General features: G+C 42.0%; 1 protein-coding gene across 1 annotated transcript in view; it reads left to right on the forward strand.

The window, feature by feature from the left end:
• Window positions 1–24869, forward strand: part of FAM155A (family with sequence similarity 155 member A) — a 686348-nt gene that overhangs the window by 647617 nt on the left and 13862 nt on the right. The window contains exon 2 of the mRNA XM_040425238.1: window positions 10047–10218. Coding sequence (XP_040281172.1) covers window positions 10047–10218 — 172 coding nt within the window. The remainder of the gene's footprint in view (window positions 1–10046; window positions 10219–24869) is intronic.

Below are 24869 nucleotides of genomic sequence, written 5' to 3' on the forward strand. Positions count from 1 at the left end.
AGCCACTGTTAAAGGAGCAGCCAGTGTGAAAGTCACTGTTAAAGGGGCAGTCACCGTTAAAGTGGCAGCCACTGTGAAAGTCACTGACGGTCATCGTTAAATTGTCGGCCACTGTAAAAGTCACTGTTAAAAGGGCAGCTACCGAGAAAGTCACTGTTAAAGAGGCAGTCACCGTTAAAGGGGCGTCCACTGTGAAAGTCACTGTTAAAGGGGCGGTCCCTGTTAAAGAGGCGGCCATTGTGAAAGTCACTGTTAAAGGGGCGGTCACCGTTAAAGGTGCGGCCATTGTGAAAGTCACTGTTAAAGGGGCGGTCACCGTTAATGGGGGGGCCACTGTGAAAGTCACTGTTAAAGGGACAGTCACCGTTAAAGGGGCGGCCATTGTGAAAGTCACCATTAAAGTGGTTGCCACTGTGAAAGTCATTGTTAAAGGGGTGGTCACCATTAAAGGGGTGGCCACTGTGAAAGTCACTCTTAAAGGGACAGTCACCGTTAAAGGGGCACCATGGAGGTCACTGTTAAAGGGGCGGTCACTGTTAAAGGGGCGGCCACCGTGGAAGTCACTGTTAAAGGAGCGGCCACCGTGAAAGTCACTGTTAAAGGGGCAGTCACAATGGAAGCCACTGTTAAAGGGGCGGCCACCGTGAAATTCACTGTTAAAGGGGCGGTCACCGTTAAAGGGGCAGCCACTGTGAAAGTCACTGGCGGTCATCGTTAAAGGGGCGGCCACTGTGAAAGTCACTGTTAAAAGGGAAGCCACCGAGAAAGTCACTGTTAAAGAGGCATTCACCGTTAAAGGGGCATCTACTGTGAAATTCACTGTTAAAGGGGCGGTCACCGTTAAAGGGGCGACTACTGTGAAAGTCACTGGTAAAGGGGCGGTCACCATTAAAGGGGCAGCCATTGTGAAAGTCATATATATATATAGTTATAGGTCTGGGCAGGGCATCAAACTCACATATATGGCTGTTACTTCCTCATCTCGTTTCATATTAGCTATTAAGATAAAAAAAATATATTATACATTTACCAGTGGAGTTCATTGAGTAGAACGAGGCACCGTCACTGTTTCTCCCCGCCTTTCCTAGATGAGGCATTTCGGGTCAGTTCATGATTTTATTTTGGTCCATATAGAGCATTGCAACAAGCAGACTAGTATGATGTTTGGGACTGTAAATTGTATAGAAGATTTGAGATGTGAAATGTATGTTGTATTTGGAAATAGAGAGCATTTAGTAAAGAACAGAATAGCTTTGCATTGCTTCAGAATTGATGGTGCTGGCAATATAATAGATATTAACTATCCAAAAACAAGAAAGAACCTGGATCACACCTCCTCATGCTAGGCTTTGATCTAATAACTGCTTCTCAGCATAATTAACATTGCTTCAGCGCCATAAATAGTATACAGGACCCTATGTTGCATGCTTACATGAGGCATTAGTACACATTTTGATGGTGGGGCCCAGTGCCAGGGTAGCATTGCCAAGCAGCAGGGGTGCTGTTTGGCTGATGAGTCCTGCCGTCTGCTGGTGCGGTGCTGTGGTCGCCACGCAGTGCCGCGCCAAATTTAGAGTAGGTTCCCACTCGAGGAAGCAAACTTGTTGTGGTGAGTGGGCTTATGTTTTTTGATCAAAATGTGTACTAATACTATTTATGGCGCTGAGAAGCGATGTTAATTATGCTGAGAAGCAGTTATTAGATCAAAGCCTAGCATGAGGAGGTGTGATCCAGGTTCATTCTTGTTTTTGGGTAATAGATATTAACACTCTGCATCCTGAATGTTTTCAAAGGGAGTTAGATCTTTGAATAGTTTTAAAGAACTGTACGTTTCTATAACTGATTTCATTACTTATCTGATGTTTGCGCAGTAATGCAGTCATGTCCGCTATTATTGGTTACAAAAGTAAAAAGCATGGCGTGTTCTATAATGCTGGCTACTGTAGAGCAAGGCTCATATTGGATCCTTGGAGAACATTTTTCAATGAGCTGTATGCCTAGGTGATCTTCTGATCAAGCTCAGGTGTACATTAAATATAAAAGTTTATCAAAACTGGTGCAAAGGAAAGCTAGCTTAGTTGCCCATAGCAACAAATCAGATTCTACTTTGATTTTTCTGAGCTCCTTTGGAAAATGAGGTGAAATCTGATTAGTTGCTATGGGCAAGTCAGACAGTTTTCCTTTACACCACTTTTGATAAATCTGCCCTAAAGTTCTTGTAAAACATCTTAAGGGTATGTCAACGTGGGACGCAGAGCCAGGCTGGCAATCTACCCTACTGGGCAGATTCTAGGTGGGCTGCATGCACAGTGGGTCAGGCACACAGGTTGCCCCTGCCCCCAGTTAATTCTGACCACTCTGAGTGCAGTATTTCGGTTATGAATGGACCTCATTGCTATGGTTCCACCCCTTCTCTTTCAACTGAGCAGAAGATAAGAACATAGGATTGCTCTCCTGCTCAAGTCAGCAGGGCAGAACCTGAATCCAGGATGAATCGGTGACTTCATCCAGACACATTGAGAGACTCACTAGGGATGCTTAGAGGTACTGGATGCTGTGCTCAGGGGAGTAGGGCATAAAGACACTAGGAGCAGGGGCTGACATATGTCTGCACGCAAACCCAGAGGGGGAAGGGGGTCCAAGTAAGAGAACAGTACTACATAAAAGTTTCTTATAGCCACTGAATGGGTCATTTATCAGTGATGAGGGTGGAGCTTAATGCTGCCGTGGTCTGCAATCAGCAAAAGTGTAGGGGCTTTACGTTAAAAAAAAGCAAGTATGTACAATAATATAGTCACGTTTATGAAAGTTTACAAAGCCTGTAATGAGTGATGTGTGTATAGTTAACACATGTCCGGTGACATAAATGAGCAACCGGAATATGCACTATACTCACAAGGGTCTCCTCTAAAGTCACAACTCTCTGCCAGATCTGAGAGGTCACAATGGTCTGCCAGACCTGAGAGGTAAAAATGGTCTTCCAAATCTGAAAGATCACATTCACAACTAGTGTTGAGTGAATCAAAGCATCCGAAGTGGAATTCGATCCGAAGTTTAGGAAAAATTTGATTTGTCACGAATACGAATTTCCTTGTGCTTCATGGTATTGAATACATTTTTCCTAAAATGGCTGAAAATAAAAAAAATTATACTCTTCTTATCCACTTGATCGCGGAGAGGCCATCCGCTCCTGCCACATTCTGCATGAAGACGTCACCATGTGATCAGGCTAGCCGCCTGCGGTGACATCATGGCGTCACCACGTGATCATGCTAGCCGCACGCGGTGATAGTATCATTAATGACATCATCGTGCATGGCCACTGTGATAACGTGGTGATGTTTTCACTGTTGCCACAGGTCCTTTGGCGGGTTTTCTTTAATCAAGACGGGAGCGGGCAGCGTCTCTGCGATTAAGTGGATGAGGTGAGTATAATTTTTTTTTAACCCTGGATTAACTCCCTGAGCACCTGAATGTGAGTCTCAGATGCCGTGATCATGGATTAAATGATGGGGGGCAGCTTGATCATCGTTCCCCATCATTGCACCGGCTCCATACACTGAAAAACGATTTGTAACAAAGTAATTTGTAACAAATCAAATTTCTTGATGCAAAGCTGCCAAATCAAATTTTTCAAAACTTTGATGTCTAGTCCCAACCCTCTGCCAGTTCTGAGATTTCACAATGCTCTGACAGATCTAAAATCACAACGATCTGCCATATCTGAGGTCACAAGGCTCTGCCATATCTGAGGTCACAACGCTTTGCTGGATCTGAAGTCACAACACTATGCCGGATCTCAGCTATGGCTGATATGAACATCACCTGACAGATCCCATTAACTTCTCGTGGGGTCCATCAGGTTCCTCCAAAAACAGCAATGCTATTTTTTTCTGTCAAACATAATGGAATCTGTGAAGATGACATGTATGCAGCATTATGTCTAGAATTATGTTTAGTGTCTGATGTGTAAGTGTGGTATGTATGAGATATGTCTATTGTATGATGTGACAGTGCGGTATGTTCCAATGTGTGTGCTGTGTATGACATGTTTCAAATGTATGGTGTGTATTCATTTTGTGTATAATATGTGATTGCATGTACAGTTGTGTTCAAAATAATAGCAGTGTGTTTAAAAAAGTGAATGAAGCTCAAAATCCTTCTAATAGCTTTTATTTCCATATACAAAAATGCATTGGGAACACTACACATTCTATTCCAAATCAAAACATGAAGAAAAATATATCAAACTTGTGTTGTTCCTCCAAAAAAATGAAGAAAAGTGAATATTAGACTGTTCACAAAAATAGCAGTGTTGGTTTTTCTTTACAAACTCAAACATTCACTAAATAAACTGAAAAATGTTTGAAGATTTTGCTTTCCTTTGAATCACTTAACTAATATTTAGTTGTATAACCACTGTTTCTGAGAGCTGCTGTACATCTGTGTTGCATGGAGTCAACCAACTTCTGGCTCCCGTGAACAGGTATTCCAGCCCAGGATGATTGGACTACATTCCACAGTTCTTCTCTATTTCCTGGTTTTGCCTCAGAAACTGCATTTTTGATGTCACCCCACAAGTTTTCTATTAGATTAAGATCCGAGGATTGGGCTGGCCACTTCATAACCAGTCAATCTTGTTGGTCTGGAACCAAGATGTTGCACGTTTACTGGTGTGTTTGGGGTCGTTGTCTTGTTGGAACACCCATTTCAAGGGCATTTTCTCTTCAGCATAAGGCAGCATGACCTCTCCAAGTATTCTGATGTATTCAAACTGATCCATGATCCCTGGTATGCGATAAATAGGTCCAACACCGTAGTATGAGAAACATCCCCATATCATGATGCTTGTGCCACCATGCTTCACTGTCCTCACAGTGTACTGTCCGTTGAATTCCATGTTTGGGGGTCGTCTGACAAACTGTCTCCGGCCACTAGACCCAAAAAGAACAATCTTCCTTTCATCAGTCCACAAAATGTCTCTTTAGGCCGTCAATGTGCTCTTTGGCAAATTGTAAAATCTTCAGCACATGTCTTTTTTTCAATAGTAGGACTTTGCGGGGGCTTCCTGCAGATAGCTTGGCTTCACATAGGCGTCTTCTAATTGTAACAGTACTCACAGGTAACTTTAGACCTTCTTCGATCTTCTTGGAGCTGAGTCCTTGCCCTTTTGGCTATTCTTCATCCATTCGAATGGTAGTTTTTCGCTTTCTTCCACGTCTTTCAGGCTTTGGTTGCCATTTTAAAGCATTTGCGATCATTTTAGCTGAGCAGCCTATCATTTTCTGCACTCCTTTATATGTTTTCCTCTCTCCAATCAACTTTTTAATCAAGGTACACTGTTCTTCTGAACAATCTCTGGAACAACCCATTTTCCTCAGAATTTCAGAGAGAAATGCACTGTAACCAGCATGTACAATATTGCTGCCTTCCTTCCTTAAATAAGGGCAATAATTGCCACCTGTTTTTCAAAGAATTAATGACCTCATTCATTGACCTCCACACTGCTATTATTTTGAACATGCCCCTTTCAATAAGTGACTGAATTACAGAGAATCAGCAGCATGCATGTCATGACTGTTGGGTCTGTTGGGTTTCTTTTACTCTACTACACCTGCTAGTAAATTATTTGCCATGTAGAAATATCATTTCTACCAAAAACAGTGATTGATCAGGTTAGTGATGTCTGAGTGCTATTATTTTGAACACAACTGTATGTGGCATGTTCAGCATGGAAAGATCACTTAACGAGCACAGATCAACGTGATGTATACTTGATTGTCGTTCATCTATTGGCAGAAACCTGCATACATGAAGATCACATATTTTGGTGCACTATGCAAAATACTACTTTATATGACATACACAGTACCACCCTTATCTGAAGTATATATGCAATAGAAGAGTCTGCAGTAATATGCACAGTATATCATCCCATACAGTACCTGTGCTTCTGTAATTTCTTTGGTGGATCTGGGCTAATATGCACACCTTGGTTTCCTGCACAGTTATTGTGACAACTTGTTGTACATATGAAATACAAGTGTCTGGGTAAGGACTGGACTGTCAGTGTGTCCTACCAGCAGATCCCCAGTGTGTCCTACCAGTTGTTCCGGAACTGAGGTTTTTGTTCTTTTCTGATTTAAGTCCTCTTCCGTTCCGTTATTCCACAAGACATATCCGTATGGTTTCCATATGCGATCTGTTTTTTGCTGATTGGGATTGGAAATGAAAACAGTAACTTATTGATCACCAAACGCATGAGCAATATGGGCTGGGCATTGTATTTCTATAGTATGGATCCGCAAAATACGGATGAAATATGGATGACATACGGATGTGTTCTGTGTGCATTCCGTATTTTTTGAGGACCCATTGACTTGAATAGACCTCGGACCGTGATTTGCGGACAATAATAAGACATGCACTACTTTTTTGCAGAACGGAAATACGGAAATATGGAAACAGAATGCACACGGAGTACCTTCTGTTGTTTTTGCGGACCCATTGAAGTAAATGGTTCCGCATAAGGTCCGCAAAAAAAACGGAACGGAAGTGAAAAGAAAATACGTTTGTGTGCATGAGCCCTTACTGTTCTTAATGGCAGTGCTTCATTCATCCAGGTGCTAAGGAACGCTATCATCCAATGGTATATAATTATGTATTGTATATTCAGACATCCATCCTATCACATCTATATATCCCATCCATGTTTTATCTTCAGCTACAATTTATGTGCTTATGGAATTGTTTGTGTGAATTATCTTTTATGAATACACGCGGATACATTGTATGAGACAATTCTGGAGCATTTTGTGACGTTCTTTTATTATTGCTCCTAGAAATGTATGAATAACACCTGGCCTACGTGGAGATGTTATGTGATGCAACTAACTGATTTTAAAGGGGTTGTCTGGGCTTTTTATCCTATCCTGTCCTATCCTGAGGACAAGTCATTAATTTCAGATCAGCGGGGGTCCGACACCTGACGCCCCTTCCTATCAGCTGTATGAGGAGACGGCATGCACAGTGTGCACGTGCCATCTCCATTCTCTCTTCCTGGTCGCTGCTGTATGCCTATGGGACAGCAGCAACGAAAAGTAAGAGAGACAACGTCTCCTCATACAGCTGATCAGTGGGGGTGCCAGGTGTCGGACCCCCGCCAATCTAATATTGATGACCTTTCCTGAGGATAGGTCATCAATAGAAAAACCCCTTTAACTGTAGATCTACAACAGTATGCAGCAATTTTCTCGTTACATGTATTCTTGAGGACGTGATGTTTGAAATCAATCAGTAGTGTTACAGAAAGGCCACAATTACATGCTCCGACAGCCGCTTATGGATGAAAGTCCACACACACCTGCAGCCACCAATTGGGGCACAATTCTGCTCATAAAGCCAAGGACTTACCTGCAAAATCATGAGGCCGTTGGCAGCTGTGCATGTTCCATCCACAAGGGGCCACCGGCAGCCAAGGTCTTTGGCCCCTTGCAGACGAGCGTTCCTCCCGCAGCGAGTCCGCATCGCAGCACCTGGCCTGACCTCCCATCGCTGCTGGGAGTCACATAGCATTATATTGATTTATGATGCTGTGCAACCCTTACAGTTCTGAAATGTATTGGCTAACACTGGCATAATGCTGCCAGTGTTATCCATTACATTCCAGAACTATAAGGATTACATAGCATCATAAATCAATATAATGCTATGTGACTCCTGGCAGCGATGGGAGGTCAGGCCAGGTGCTGCGATGCGGACTCGCTGCGGGAGGAACGCTCGTCTGCAAGGGGCCTTTGTGTTGCAGCGAACTAATTGACAACTGAGTGTTAGTATTCCCCTTGTGAATAAAATGTGTCCTTACACAGCCTGATACTGTCAGCAATGATTGGACGCAGTCACTATGTAGGGACACAGCCCTTTGACAAGGGTTATGATGGTAACACACAGTTTTAAATTTATTCCAGGAGGAATAAGAGATAAATGGCACAATATCCAGTTCTAACAACAAAAAATAAGATTCTCCAGAGTTGTTAATCCATGGATAATACAAGTCTTAACGCAAACAGACATGTCAGAGTGTAACACGTCTTAAAAAGACGCACATTTGTGAGTAATTTTAACAATTACTAAATCAGTATTTTGCAGAGTGCCTGTGTAGAAATGGCATCTGACCTTTGTATGGTCACTGAATGGCAGTTTTATTGGTTATGTTGCTGTGGTAGCGTACCCTTGACTTTGACTACAAGTCCGTGTACTTCTGTTCGTGACCATGGGATTAGGTCTTTCTACTTTCCACTATTGTTTTCCTTCTTGCGCTGGTGATGTGGTTTATGGGTGTACACAAGGAAAGATTCTCCACAGTGTGCTTTATGCGCTGCCATGATTCTGTAAGGTTGAGAATGAGGTGCTGATGGGCTTTGTGTGCCAGTGCTGCTTTTCAGTCCCAGTCCACCAAATGGGACATATACGTTGTTGGCTTCCACCACACACCACATACATTTGCAGTACATACGGTCAAATCTGTGACAAACTCTACAAATTCTGCAACAAAAGCTACATCATTTGGCTGCAACTATAGCAAAGCAATAAAATCTGCAGCATATCAGTCCTGTGTGGACATACACTAGAACTTTATTTTAGGCAAGTCTTTGGTTTCATATCACTTTTGAAATGTACAGTTAAAGGGAACCTGTCACCTGTATTTTGGGTATAGAGCTGAGGACATGGGCTGCTAGATGGCCGCTAGCACATCCGCAATACCCAGTCCGCATAGCTCTGTGTGCTTTTATTGTGTAAGAAAACCGATTTGATACATATGCAAATTAGGGAGGAGACAGGACTCATCTAAGGTTAATTTACATATCTATAAAATCGTTTTTTTTTACACAATAAAAAGCACACAGAGCTATGGGGACTGGATATTGCAGATGTGCTAGCGCCAATCTAGCAGCCCATGTCCTCAGCTCTATACACAAAATCCAAGTGACAGGTTCCCTTTAAAGTACTTCTTCAGATTCTTGTTATGTTTTTAATACGTTCTTACGCCTTTTTTAACTACTGGATTTTTAATAGCGTACATAAAAAAGAAGAAAATTAGGCAAAAAGAAGGATTTTTTTACACAATAAAAAGCACACAGAGCTATGGGGACTGGATATTGCAGATGTGCTAGCGCCAATCTAGCAGCCCATGTCCTCAGCTCTATACACAAAATCCAAGTGACAGGTTCCCTTTAAAGTATTTCTTCAGATTCTTGTTATGTTTTTAATACGTTCTTACGCCTTTTTTATCTACTGGATTTTTAATAGCGTACATAAAAAAGAAGAAAATTAGGCAAAAAGAAGGATCTCTTTAGAATTTTTGTCTTCAGCTTTTTTGTCTGAAAAGTTTTTTTAATGCCTGTTAAAATACCATCCAGGCACAAACCTGTTAAGACGTATTAAACACTCCATTTGCATCCAGAACTTTATTTTCCGCTAAAAGCAAAACCTCTGTAATATAGCATGTAATTGATTATGCCACAATTTTTCACAAGGTTTTCTGAAAACCAGAGGCATATACAGGAACTCTGTGGGCCATGGGCTTCCTATCATGGATCCCTATAATGAAGTCGGGCTGTAGAGATGAGTCCTTATGGCTATAGAGCTAAAAAGAATAAGAATTATCTAGCTGATAGATCCTGCGCTGGTGGTTTGATTGGGACTAAATCTACTGCTGAGCAGTTTTTTTGGTTTGCTGACTCAGGTTGTATTGATGTTGAATAGGATTTAGTCACTTTTGTGTTATGTGATAGGAAGAACCAAGGGTATACAATATTAGTAGCATCATATGCAGACTGATATATCTTGTAAACTGGCCAATGCACCGATAAGAAATATAATTAGCTGATGTCGTAAGTTGTACTGTGGAGATGTCAGAATAGTTCTTATTATAAATCCCTGGTGTAATGGTTTCCCATCTTTTTCAAGCCCAATTGCATACATTTGTTAGTGTCCCAATAAAAAAACAACTGCTATATAACATTAACTTATGTTTTATTTTTCAGGCTGTCTACAAGTCCTGGCTATGTTCCCAGTCTTTTGAAGTTACACAATCTGAATGCCGTAGCAAAATTCCTTGCAAGCAATACTGTTTGGAGGTACAAACACGGTGTCCGTTTATATTACCAGATAACGATGATGTCGTCTATGGTGGACTATCAAGTTTCATCTGTACAGGTAATGCCTACTTTGTATAGTTCTTCCATATTATTTCACCCACAAATGGAACCATGAATGCAAGGAGCCATGTCTAGTAGTTGGATTTAGAAGAGTGTTTGGTTGGATCATGTTTATTATGTGTGATTAGTATTTTGAGGCAAATCTTGCTTCTATATGTTATGAGACAACTTTTAAAAGACGTCTTTCTTGTGCCGATCTTCTGCATGTGACACAGCCCAACTGTGGGTTCAACTGACCCTAAATGTGCTTTTACACCACGCCAACTAGCAGACAATTATCTTGAAGGAAGTGTTCCTTCCTGACAATTGCCTGCTCCTCAGTGGAGGTAAAGAGCTGCATTTACATGCAGTGATCACCTCCACTGTATGAGGATGAGCGATGCCTACTGTTATCGCTTGTTCTCATACAAATTCATTGACACTGTTCACACAGAACAATCTTCTACTCAGAAACGATAATTGAGGTGTCTACACCAAGCATAATTTCACCACATTAATTCGATTTTTGCTTATTCATTGGGTGATCTACGGTACCTTTACAAGGGCAGATTATTGGAACGAACATTCATATGAAAATTTCTTCCTGATAATCTGCTTGACAATTGGCAGTGTAAATGCATCACAGCATCATATATCCCTCCCTATGTGAATCTGGGCCGACCCAAGAGCAGAGACAGATATAGAAGCTTCACAATTGGTATTTACCATATAACTGAATAGACATCAACCATCAATTTGGAAACCATGTTGATCTGCGCTAAAACCATATATCAGTGTGTTTTTTGGCATTCTTGTGACTTCTATGTGTGTCTCTACATAAATGATCCTCTATAACAGGGGTGGGCAATTATTTTTTCGATGGGGCCACATGAGAAACTGAAAATATTTTGGAGGGCCGGGCCAAAAGGCTAAACTCAATACTGCATAAAATCAATTGTATTTCTTTATAAAAAGCAGTAAATATCATTGTTGGACAACTGGTACGAGTACTTGTTATAGTTAAACAATGAAAAAGTGAGGTTGCCTTACAAGAAAAAAAATTAAATTTATTAAACAAAATTTCCCAAAACAATGAACATTTTTCACTATTTGTGACTCATATTAGTGAAAGCCATTGTCCCCCTGTGAATCCAGCCATTGTCCCCTGTGAATCCAGCCATTGTCCCCTGTGAATCCAGCCATTTTCCCCTGTGAATCCAGCCATTGTCCCCTGTGAATCCAGCCATTGTCCCCATGTGAATCCAGCCATTGTCCCCATGTGAATCCAGCCATTGTCCCCCTGTGAATCCAGCCATTGTCCCCCTGTGAATCCAGCCATTGTCCCCTGTGAATCCAGCCATTGTCCCCTGTGAATCCAGCCATTGTCCCCTGTGAATCCAGCCATTGTCCCCTGTGAATCCAGCCATTGTCCCCTGTGAATCCAGCCATTGTCCCCTGTGAATCCAGCCATTGTCCCCCTGTGAATCCAGCCATTGTCCCCTGTGAATCCAGCCATTGTCCCCATGTGAATCCAGCCATTGTCCCCTGTGAATCCAGCCATTGTCCTCCTGTGAATCCAGCCATTGTCCAATGTGAATCCAGCCATTGTCCCCTGTGAATCCAGCCATTGTCCCCTGTGAATCCAGCCATTGTCCCCTGTGAATCCAGCCATTGTCCCCTGTGAATCCAGCCATTGTCCCCTGTGAATCCAGCCATTGTCCCCCTGTGAATCCAGCCATTGTCTAATGTGAATCCAGCCATTGTCCCCTGTGAATCCAGCCATTGTCCCCTGTGAATCCAGCCATTGTCCCCTTGTGTACAGAACACCCCCCCCCTTACAATAGTACACACCCCTCCCCCCCCCCTTGCCTTTAGAAACGTAATGCTCAGAGATGATCAGCCATGTGTTAGTCACACTGACTACACACAGCACAGGGGGAGGCGGCCGCAGCTTCATGCTTGTCGGCTCTGTGACTGTCAGTGTCAGACAGTCACAGCCGATACTATGAGAGCCGCGGGCGCTGCGCTGTTACAGAGAAGGGAATAATTGCGGCCGGCCGGGTCCCGGGTACGGCTCGCACGAGGCACCCCCCCCCTGCTGTGTCTTACCTAGACAGTACTGCCGCTGACGCTGCCTCCCTGCCACCGCGCCATGCCACACGCAGCACGCCGAGTCGGAAGTCCTCTTCATTCGCGGAGGAGGGGTATCGTTGCTTGGCACGCCTCTGGCTCCGCCCGGGGGCCGGATTAAAAGGTCCGCCGGGCCGTATACGGCCCGCGGGCCGTAGTTTGCCCAGGTCTGCTCTATAACAACCTAGTCTAGTGCACTTAAGTTTACCCCTTCTACCCCAGGCCAGTTTTCGCCATCCTGCCCAGGCCATTTTTTGCAAATCTGACATGTGTCACTTTATGTGGTAATAACTTTGGAACACTTTGATTTATCCAACCCCTTCTGAGATTGTTTTCTTGTGACACATTGTACTTCATGATAGTCATAAATTTGAGTCAATATATTTCACCTTATTTATGAAAAAATCCCAAATTTATCAAATATTTTGAAAAATTTGCAATTTTCAAAATTACTATTTCTAAGTTTTTTAAACAGAAAGTGATACCTCATACAATATGTATTACTTAACATTCCCCATATGTCGACTTTATGTTGGCATCATTTTGTAAATGTCATTTTATTTTTTTAGGACATTAGAAGGCTTAGAACTTTAGAAGCAATTCTTAAAATTTTTAAGAAAATTTCCAAAACCCATTTTTTAAGTACCAGTTCAGGTCTGAAGTCACTTTGTGGGGCTTACATAGTAGAAACCCCCCATAAATGACCGCATTGTAGAAACTACACCCCTCAAGTTATTCAAAACTGATTTTACAAACTTTGTTAACCCTTTAGGTATTCCACAAGAAGGAAAATGGAGATGACATTATTAAATTTCACTTTTTTGGCAGATTTACCAGTTCAATCAATTTTTTAACACATCGAGGGTTAACAGCCAAACACAACTCAATATTTATTACCCTGATTCAGTGGTTTACAGAAACACCCCACATATGGTCGTAAACTGATGTAAGGGCACATGGCAGGGCGCAGAAGAAAAGGAGCGCCATATGGTTTTTGGAAGGCAAATTTTGCTGGACTGGTTTTTAGATGCCATGTCCCATTTGAAGACCCCCTGATGAACCCTTACAATAGAAACTCCCAAAAAGTAACCCCATTTTGGAAACTAGGGGATAAGGTGCCAGTTTTATTGGTACTATTTTGGGGTACATATGATTTTTAATTGCTCTATATTACCTTTTTTTGTGAGTCAAGGTAACCAAAAAATGGCTGTTTTGGCATCGTTTTTATTTTTTATTTTTTACAACATGCATCTGACAGGTTAGAACATGTGCTATTTTTATAGAGCAGGTTTTTATGGACGCAATGATATCAAATATGTCTATTTTCTTTGTTTGTTTGTTTCAGTTTTACATAATAAAACATTGTTTTCGTGTCTTCATTTTCTGAACCTCATATTTTTTTATTTTTCTGCAGATCGTCTTGTACAGGGGTTCGTTTTTTTGCAGGAAGAGTTGGCATTTTTATTGGTACCATTTTTGGGGTACATATAAATTTTTTGATCATTCATTATTATACTTTATGGGGCAAGGTGACCAAAAATTGGTTGTTTTGGCACAGTTTTATTTATTTATTTTTACAGCGTTCACCTGAGGGGTTAGGTCATGTGACATTTTTATCGAGCAGATTGTTACAGACGTGGCATTACGTAATACTGTATGTATACTTTTTCTTATTTATTTAAGTTTTACACAATAATAGCATTTGGTTTTTGACTGATTGCCATTTGAAACAAAAAAATTATGTTTTAATGTTTCCATGTTCTAAGAGCTATATTTTTTTTATTTTTTTTATGATTTTCTTATATAGAGGCTAATTTTTTCCGGGATGAGGTGACAGTTTTATTGGTACCATTTTGTGGGACATATGCCTTTTTTATTACTTAGTATTGCACTTTTTTTGATGTAAAGTGACAAAAATTGCTTTTTTTTAAACAGTTTTTATTATTTTTATGGTATTTATCGTAAAGGGTGGATCATGTGATATATTTATAGAGCCGATCGTTACGGACACAGTAATACCTAATATGTTTGTTTTTTTCCTTTTTTTTCAATTTTTTTATAAAATCAGGGGAAAGTGACGTTTTTTTCTTTTTTTACTTGAAACTTTCTTTTTTATTAAAAACACATTTTTTCGCTTTTTTTAAAACTTTATTTCTGTCCCACTCTGGGACTTCAACTTGTGAGGGTCTGATCCCCTCTGCAATGCATTACAATACATCTGTATTGTAATGCATTGCCTGTTAGTGGTTGCCTACGAGACCCAGCCTGGGGCAGGTCCCAATGTCGTGCAAGGCATTGGGAAGCCTGTGCATGGCATCTGGCTGCCTTGTCACCCATCGGGTCCCTGCCACAGCAGCGCGGGGACCCGATGGACTCCCTTACCCGCTGCATGCACCTTCTATGCCGCGGTCAGCGCTGACCCCGGCATAAAAGGGGTTAATCCGCCGGGATCGGCTTTTACAGTGAGGGGCTTTTACAGTAGGGGCCTGGCTATCAGGGACTGCCGGGCCCCTGCAGTGATCGGGCAAGCACCACTCAGGTGCCTGCCCAATCATCATGATGTAAAAGTACGTCAAAATGCAGCAAGTCACTTGCCGCCATGATGTACTATTATGTCATTTGTCAGGAAGGGGTTAACTTTAGGCCTGTATGGTGGCAATGAATAGTTACTTTTTCTAATGAAAGGAATGGTATATGAGCAAAATTTGTTTGAGAAATTATTGTTAAAGTCAGTTTGTTAGTGTTTTGCTCTATGTGTGCTATATGTACTATTTGAATAAACTAAATAGAAAATGTTTTCGTATGTGACTGTACATATGAATATTGAAAGCAACAGTTTCTACCAGCAATTACATTTATTATCTTAAAGTGAACTAAAGGCAACTTTTTGTGTGTTAAAATTGATTTTTGAGGCTTCAGATAATGATGGCCTATCCTCATGATTAATATCAGAAGATGACTTAATATATCAATATTAGTGTTGAGCAAATTGAATTTGAGGGAGAATTTGGTTCGATGCAAAGCCGAATTTCCTCATGCTTTGTGGTAGTGAATCGATTTTCCTTGAAATGGTGTAAAAAACTAAATATCATACTTACCCCATCCATTTTCTTGCGACGGGTCGCTTACCCTCATCTTGCTCCCTGTCATTGCACCCACTACTTACAAAGAAATGCGCTTTGTGAGGAAGTAATTAGTTTGGAAGCTAATTTTTTGTAAAATTTGGAGAAGCAGCCAAATCAATTTTTTTTATATTTCACTTATCTCTAATCAATATTAGTGTTGAGAGTGAATATTCTAATCGTGAATTTTTATCGCGAATATGGCACCTTGAGAATTCGTAAAGATCTAGAATATATTGCTATATCTTTGTAATAGCGAATATTCTAGATTTTTTTTTTATCACTAGATAAACCTATTATCTTTTCTCACTTATTGTATATAGCTACTCTTAATCTTTATTATGCTATCTATCATCTATACTAATTTTCTTTTATATCTTTTATTTTACCTATCATTAGTTAACTTTTATTAAAAGTATTTTCCTACCTATCATTTTTTTTTTATAAATGCTATATTATATTTAAAATAAATCATTACCCACAATTAACAACATATAACAGACAATCACATAAAAGCTGTATGCCAAAAGCCGGGAATACGCAAGCCAACAACCTTTCCATGAGAAAGGTACAGTCAGCATACCTTACAATGTCAACCTTGTGTGCAATGAGACATTCAAGACCAGCTCTAATTTGACAGAAAGCCACTAAGCCTCAAAATTGCTTGATTTTTTTGTTGGGTGGCTTAGGGGATCTGGACATTCAGGACCAGCTCTCTATCCACACAGACTTGAGAGCCAGTGACCCTCAAAAGTTGCTTGACTTTTGTTGGATGGTTTGGGGGACCTGTGCACCTAGATCATTATCATTAGGGTGACAAAAATTATAATTTTTTTGGATGCCAGCTAACTCTTCTCTCTATGCTTAGGAGGGCTGCATAAAAATGTTCAGTTTTCTAATTGTGCTAACATTTATATTCAATAACCTTTCTATACTGTTTTGTCATGTAAACTCATTTGCATAAACATTGGAATATGGGAAAGACATGCAAATCGTGTTTTAGCGGAAAAACAATGCAGATTCTGCTATTTTGCATGTTTTTTCCATATGTTTATGTAGGTCGCAGGTCCCCCAAACCATCCAACAGAAGTCAAGCAACTTTGAGTCTCACTGGCTCTCAAGTCTGTGTGGATAAAGAGCTGGACTTGAATGTCTCATAGTGCATAAGGCTGCATTGCTGACTGTACCTGTCTTGAGGATAGGTTGTTGGCTTGCACATACCCAGCTTTTGGCATATAGCCTTTGTATGATTGTTTGTAGGTAATGGCCATTGCACTGCAGCTATATTCAAACTGATAGATACAGGTGCAGGGTGTCGGAGCCCCATTGATTTGATATTGATCACCAATCCTGAGGATAGATCTCTGAGCTTGGAAATATTTTCTTTAAAGAAGTTCTCCTCGCAAATTTGCTTTTAGAAAAGTTTTCCCAATAAGAACTCCAAGCTGTTTATCTTTAACATTTTCATGGAAGCCTCCCTCTGCATTCTTGACGATGTTAAGTATAACCAGTATTTACTATATACGATAAGGTGGGTATCACACAAATGTAATACAGGAGTATTGTCTGTGTTCAACGTCCGAAATGCGGACAAGTTGCTTATTGTTCGTCTGATAAAGTTAACGTTACTGAACTCTTATCAATAGCATCCAAAAATATGCCCATATTATTTATGTTATCAGGGTACTATGTTTATGTGCAGTCAGTATATCATATCTAGTGTTGAACGAATTGCTCCAAACTTCAATTTAATACTGTACGGAGACAGGTCTCTGTACAGCATTAAAATGTTTTAGCTCTGGTGAGGCAAAGTGAGTTATTCCCAAAGTCTCGCAAGACTTTGGTGAAAAACTTCAACAATTGATTTTTAAACGTTAAAACCATTTTAAAACATGGATCCGAAGTCGGCTTCGGTACCGGCTGGTACTTCAGTACCGAAGCTGACTTCGGATCCATGTATTAAAATGGTTTTAAAGTTTAAAAATCAAATCCCAAAGTTATTAAGCAAAGTCCTGTGAGACTAGGGGAATAATGAATTTACCTCACTGGAGCCCATATATAGACAAAGCTCCGTACAGTATTCAAACGAAGCTTTGACTGAAGCGACTTCAGATCTATGATCCGAAGCTGGCTTCGCTCAACACTAATCATATCAAAATATCGAAGGTTTTGCAAAAATGACATTTTTTTACAGAATTATAACATTTCTACTTTAAAAATATAGATATTGTGTTGAAATCATAGTTTACATGTAAATGAAATGGTTGCAAAAATCCACCTAAAAATCTACCAGTTTCAAAAGTGTTTAAAGCCTTAATCGGCTTCAGAATTTCTGGTAAATGATTTTAGATAAGTCTCTAGTGCCTCCATGCGGCCACTTTATGAAATTACATTCAGTTCAACTCACTCCAAGTAGTAAATGACATCACCTTAGTTGTCAGATGTGAGAGTAACCTTCTCATATACTGTATTAAATATATTGAAAACATATTGAAAAAAAAAAGAAAGTAGCTTTTCAGCATTTAGCAATAAAAATAAGAGGGGAACTTTAAAATGAATAATAATAATAATAATAATATTCTTACTTTATATAGCGCCAAAATATTCTACAGCTCTTTACAATCAGGGGGTTCATGTAGTCATAAATAACATAAACAGACAAGTCAACAATTAAAACAAGAGTAATGAGGACCCTGCTGCAAGAGCTTACAATCTATGAGGAGATAGAGGTAACATAGAAGGTAACTTGTTTTGTACAATGGTCCAGCCATTGAATAGACATAAGGCTGCATGAGGGACTGGATATAAGGCTGCATGAGGGACTAGATATAAGGCTGCATGAGCCAGTCATCAGACAATATCTGTAATGCTTCTGAGTGCATGGGTGCGGTAGAGAATTTGAATCAGGTAAACATAAACATATTAGGGAAGATTTATTAAGCTAGTGTAAAGTAGAACTGTCTTAGTTGTCAATAGCAACCAATCAGATTCCCCCTTTCATTTAACACAGCTCTTTTGGAAAATGAAAGGTGGAATCTGATGGGTTGCTATGGCCAACGAAGCCAGTCCTACTTTACACCAGTAAATCTCCCCCCTTGTATTTAATCTAAAAAAAAATACGGCAAAAACTACAAAACCCCTAAAACACAATAGAAAAAAACTACTGAGTGACATCAGCCTTTAACTGGTTAAGTCTTAGAAATGTATTTCCATCATTTAGAACAGTTATAGAGCTTCTCAGTTACTGATAAATGCTACAGTTATACAGTAGTGTTAAATGGGTTTGTCGCCTAGGACCTGACAACAAGCTCAATGTCCGTTCTAGTTTAGACAACCCCTTTAATTCAGTTTTCAGTAAGGAAAGGTGCATGACTGATATTTTGAAGAGCTTTTTTTCACTTGCTTATAAGACCCTTTATATTCTGAATAGTTTGTTTTTTCTCACCTTAGTTTGTATAGCATTTTTTCTAGGACTCCTGTCAGAGATGTGGGTCAGAAATATTTCCTGTGGTGTTTCAACCCCATTTAGCAATGGCTGGTGTTCTTTTCCAATTTTTCATAAGATTTGTTGGGTTGTGTGTATTGCAGAAGATTGACTGTATGGATATTCTTTACTGTCTCAATTTCACCATTAGTTGTTTACTCGCTCTGGTAGTTAGGACTAGCGGATGCAGTATAGAGGCAAAGTACACAGTTCTTGAATCAAACAGCGGTGTTTATTGACACATTGGTGTATGACAAAATGCAGATAAGGTGTATCACAAAGCGCAGGTGGCTTGGTGTTTGTTCACACACAAGGAAAGTCTATAAACAATAAATGTCACCTTTTCTCCTAGGTGTTCATTCACACCCTGTTAGCAGTTCAGCCTTATCAAGTCCATAGGTAGCCTGTTCGCATTTAGAGAGGCCTGAGTCCGCCAGCCCAGCCCAAACCTCAAATACCAGCACAGCCCTCAGTTTACAGCACACAGACTCCTGAGCTCCACTGTCAGAGGGAGGTAAAGCCACACACAGTGCTGGTTGGTTTTTATGCCTGGCAAAACCTGGCCTGGAACGTGGGGAGTAGTCACCCACCCAGCACTTTGACTACTCCCAGTAAGAGCCATCCCGGATCAGCTATGACAGCCATGCTAAATCTCAAGCTGTCAATTAGCAATAGCTGCTGCTTACACATAAAATACCGTCTCTTACTTCACCGAGGCCAGGAACCTTGGTGACACATACCTTCCATCAGTAATGATTCCAGGTACCTTCTTACATACCCCCCCTTTGTTCAACCCTGAGGGGGTGAACACCTGCCATACAGTATACCCGGGACAGGGCATCCACGTTTCCCTGCAACCAGCCTGCCCTGTGTTCCACGGAGAACTTAAATTTCTATAAGGACGGGAACCACCTGGTGACTCAGGCATTTCTCTCTTTGGCCTTTCTCATCCACTTGAGAGGGGAGTGGTCAGTCACCAGGCGGAACTTTCTCCCCAACAAATAGTAGCGGAGAAACTCAAGTGCCCACTTGATAGCCAGGCACTTTCTCTCCACTATACTATATCTGGTTTCGGCTGAGGTGAGCTTGCAGCTTTTGTCGTGGGGCATGGGTTGAAATACAGCTGGTTTTATGTACGACATACAACTGTGCCCAAAAATGCAAACCCAAAAATATATTGGCTAATATATCGGCGTTCACGCCAGCCTCACTGCGTCTGCCCGTATCCTCCACCAATTGTGGGTATTTGCTCTTGTAGGACTAGCGCAGGCATCCTCAAACTGCGGCCCTCCAGCTGTTGTAAAACTACAACTCCCAAAATGCCCTGCTGTAGGCTGATACCTGTAGGCTGTTTGGCCATGCTGGGAGTTGTAGTTTTGCAACAGCTGGAGGGCCGTAGTTTTAGGATGCCTGGACTGTCGAATGCAGTATAGAGGCAAAGTACACAGTTCTTGAAACAAACAGCAGTGTTTATTGACACATTGGTGTGTAACAAAATACAGATAAGGTGCATCACAAAACGCAGGTGGCTTGGTCGTTGTTCACACACAAGGAAAATCCTTTTTCTCCTAGGTGTTAATTCACAGCCTGTTAGTAGTTCAGCCTCATTAAGTCCATAGGCAGCCTGTTCGCCTTTAGAGGGGCCTGAGTCCTGCAGCCCAGCTCAAACCACATATCCCAGCACAGCCCTCAGTTCACAGCACACAGACTCCTGAGCTCCACTGTCAGAGGGAGGTAAATCTACACACCTGTCAATTAGCAATAGCTGCTGCTGACATAAAATACCGGCTCTTACTTCACCGAGGCCAGGAACTTGGTGACACATACCTTCCATCCACGATGATTCCAGGTATCGTCTTACACCTCCAATTGATGAAATCTCTATTCAAATTCAGAACTTTGGGTTAAATGTTGAAGTTCCTCCCCATCATCTGTTTGAAAAGAAGGTGGTGCTCCATGCGAGCGTTACTTTCTCTTCATTCCTCCACAATGATCACTGAAATAGCTTGAAACTGACAAAAGTTATAATAAATAAAAATTTACTGAAAATCAACTAATGAAAAGCCAAGTAGCTTCCGGCTCTTTTCCGCTTTTCAGCGAGGATGAGCTTTTTGAGGACAGTCATCAGACAGATTTGGAGGGAAGGTCCGCTGCGGACTTCTGTAGGCATGCAACTACCGATGATAACATTTGGGTGGGAGCACATGTTGCGAGAGATCAGGGACATGCGCAAAAGACAGGTGAGGTGACATTAATGAGAAACAAACTGATGTAGATAACAATGTTATCAATTGCACGTGTGAGCTGGGTGAATAGAGGGCCCAGGAAGCAGCGTGGTCGTGAGACAGCAGGTTGGCAGCATGCCCGTGAGACAGCAGCATGGAAGCATTAAAGGGTTTCTATCACTTCATATGACATAATTAGCTGGCAGACACTAGCGATCTGCTAGTGTCTGCTCTGGCTAACCATCCTACTATAATCACTTGTGGGGCAGCGGTTTTGCTAAAAAACTAACTTTTATAAATATGCTAATGAGCCTCTAGGTGCTATGTGGGCGTCATTAGCACCTAGAGGCTCCGTCTACCTTCATACACAGCGGCCGCCCAGCACGTCCCTCCAGCCCGCCCATGTCCTCCTCCGTGTGACGCAGCGGCCGAATTCTCGCGCATGCGCCGTGCGCGGCTGTAGTCGGCGCATTAGAGATGTCTGAGCTCGGAGCGGTCAGACATTCAATGCGCATGCGCCGAATACAGCCGCGCATGCGCATTGAATGTCTGACCGCTCCGAGCTCAGACATCTCTAATGCGCCGAATACAGCCGCGCACGGCGCATGCGCGAGAATTCGGCCGCTGCGTCACACGGAGGAGGACATGGGCGGGCTGGAGGGACGTGCTGGGCGGCCGCTGTGTATGAAGGTAGACGGAGCCTCTAGGTGCTAATGACGCCCACATAGCACCTAGAGGCTCATTAGCATATTTATAAAAGTTAGTTTTTTAGCAAAACCGCTGCCCCACAAGTGATTATAGTAGGATGGTTGGCCAGAGCAGACACTAGCAGATCGCTAGTGTCTGCCAGCTAATTATGTCATATGAAGTGATAGAAACCCTTTAAGAGATCTGCAGCCAAATGCCGGAGGCGTATACTGTCTGCTACTCAGTAGACTACCTGTGAGGAACCCATTAACAGTAAACGGGTGCCCCCCTCCAGCAGTCAGGGCTCGCCAACTTCAGCACAAGGAAGCTGTCGTACCTTTCCATCAACTTCAATGTCGTCTATAGCTCTTGATGCTCCTCCTACTCCTTGTCTCTTCGTTCATCGTTTCAACAGCAATCGTCACCAAGATGATTGCTAAAAGGGAACAGTGTGCGTGCACTCATCCAACAGTGCAGAAGCTGAATGTGCACCTGGCCAAGTTGCTAGTACTACAGTCCCTCACTTTCCATGTAGTTAACTCTGCACATTTCAGAGAACTGATGGTTTGTGCGTAGCCAAGGTGGAGAGTCCCCAGCCAACATTACTTCTCCAAAAAAGCTGTACCAGTTCTGCACACATACGTTGAGCAGAAGGTGGGCCAGTACTTTGGCCTCTCGGTGTCTGGCAGAGTTCACGCCAGTGCTGATGTATGGAACTGCAACTATGGTCAAGGACAATATATGGAATTCACAGCACACTGGTTAAATGTAGTTTCAGACAGCAACTTGGCCAAGTGATGGCCATGCTGGGATTTCTGCACCAATTTCCTCCTCTGCCTCCTCATCCTCCACCTTGTCCTCACCATCCAATGTAGGCACAGTTCAGTGGTCCCCCAGCATATCACCTATGCACACCTAGACGTTGTTACATGGTTCTGCACCTGGTCAGCCTGGATGAACGGAGCCACACCGGCAATGAACTGCTTAGTCTTATCAATCAAGAAATTGAACACTGGCTGTCTCCTCGCCAACTGGAGATTGGAACCATGGTTACTGATAACAGAAAGAACATTTTGTCTGCGCTGTGTCAGGGAGGGCTGACCCATGTGCTCTGCATGGCATACATCTTCAATATCATTGTCACGTTGTTCCTCAAGTCTTCCACTGAACTGCAAGAGCTGTTAAAAATGTTTAGGAAACTGTGCATACACTTCAGCCACTCTTATTGTACAGAACATTCCCACCTTGAGCTGCAAAGGCAAAATGCTCTTCCCCAACATCGTCTGATATGCAATGTTTCCACTAGTTCTAACTCCACACTCCATATGTTAGACCGTCTGTATGAGCAGAGGAAGGTGGTCAACGATTTCTTAACTTCCATGTTAGTCAGTGGCAGCTCATTCTTGACATATGCCATTTGCTCAGGGCCTTTGAAGAAGCCACTTTATTTGTCAGTCGGCAGAATTATGGTATAAGTGATGTCATTCCACTTCTTCATGTCCTGGGGGTGGCTGACAAATATGATTGGTGAGGGGACCGAAGATGTGGCACCTACATATCATGGCCACCTGAGCCCTCAGGAGGACGAGGAGGAGGACATAAACACCCAGGAATTCTATACGCAACTAGGTAGTCTAGTTGCCTAAGCAACAGGAGAGGAGCATAAGTAGCATGAGGAGCTGGAAGGTGACAACAAAGACAACGCAGATCAACCCGACAGACCGTGGCAGTATACAGTGGAGATGGAGGCAGGGAGGCCCTCCAAGTCCCTTGTGCAAATGGTCAGATTGATGCTGCCATGCCATGTTTGTGTAGTGACAGCCGCATTGTCAGGACTTGGCAGAGGGATTACTACTGGCTATCCACGTTGTTAGACCCTCACAGTCCACTACCATGACTGGACAGGGAAGGGGGGAGCGGCAGGAGTAGCACCAGCACCATATGCAACAACTTCAGTCTGTATTCTATGATGAGCAGTTTTCTTCAGCCGCCTACTGAAGAAACCATCCAGCAGCAGCAGGACATGTAGCAGAACCTCAAGAAGAAGGTTGTGGTATACTTGGACTGCACCCTGTCACTCATAATCGAAGATCCCCTTCACTACCGGGCATGCAAACTTAAATTGTCGCTGCAACTGACCGAGTTTGCCATGGGCATGATTTCTTGCCTGGCCAGCAGTATGGCATCAGAGAGGGTGGTCATTGCTGCAGGGAGCAAATATACCCATAAGAGAACCTGCCTTTCCTCCCAAAATGTTGAGAGACTAATATTCATAAAGATTAATCAGACGTGGATCAACCAGGATCCCAGACACTGATGCCTGATGCAACAGAGTAGATCATTCTGCCACTAATGATCATACTGTAGTGTGCTAACACAGGAATATTGTGCAAAATGGGCTGTTACTACTGTGATCTGCCACCATCTTGTGCTGTATGCCACTTCTGTTGCCCCCCTCCCTCTCTGTCATGGGTCCACTATTGTCCCTACTACTGATACTGCTGTTGGCCCCCATACCCACTCTGGTATGGGGTCACTATTGTCCCTGCTTGTTTGTTTTTACATCATAGTTGTTTGTTTTTTCCCTTCTTCTAAACTGTCAGAAGAACAGAAAAAAAAGGATCCATAGGTCCTCTTTCACATAGTCAGTATTTGTTCATTGCTTGGTCAGTAGTGCATGCAGGACTTTAATAGGTTCTTTCAGGCTCTCAGTCTTTGGTCAGTGTTTTGCATCAGAATTTGTAAGCCAAAAGCAGGAGTCGGTGCAAAACACAGACGAGAAGCAAATAATTCCATTACATTTTATCTCTATTTTAGACCCACTAAAGTTTTTGGCTTACAAATACTGATGCAAAACACTGACCAAAGACTGAGCGCCTGAAAGAACCTATTAAAGTCCTGCATGCACAACTTTTTTTTTCCTTGTTAAAAAACTGATTGCAGATGTGAATGGCTAAAACAGATGCAAATTGAGCATAAGGCCTCTATCATATGGTCAGTATTTGATCAGTGTTTTCCATCA

This window comes from Bufo bufo, chromosome 3 (assembly GCF_905171765.1).
Source record: "Bufo bufo chromosome 3, aBufBuf1.1, whole genome shotgun sequence".
NCBI lineage: Eukaryota > Metazoa > Chordata > Amphibia > Anura > Bufonidae > Bufo > Bufo bufo.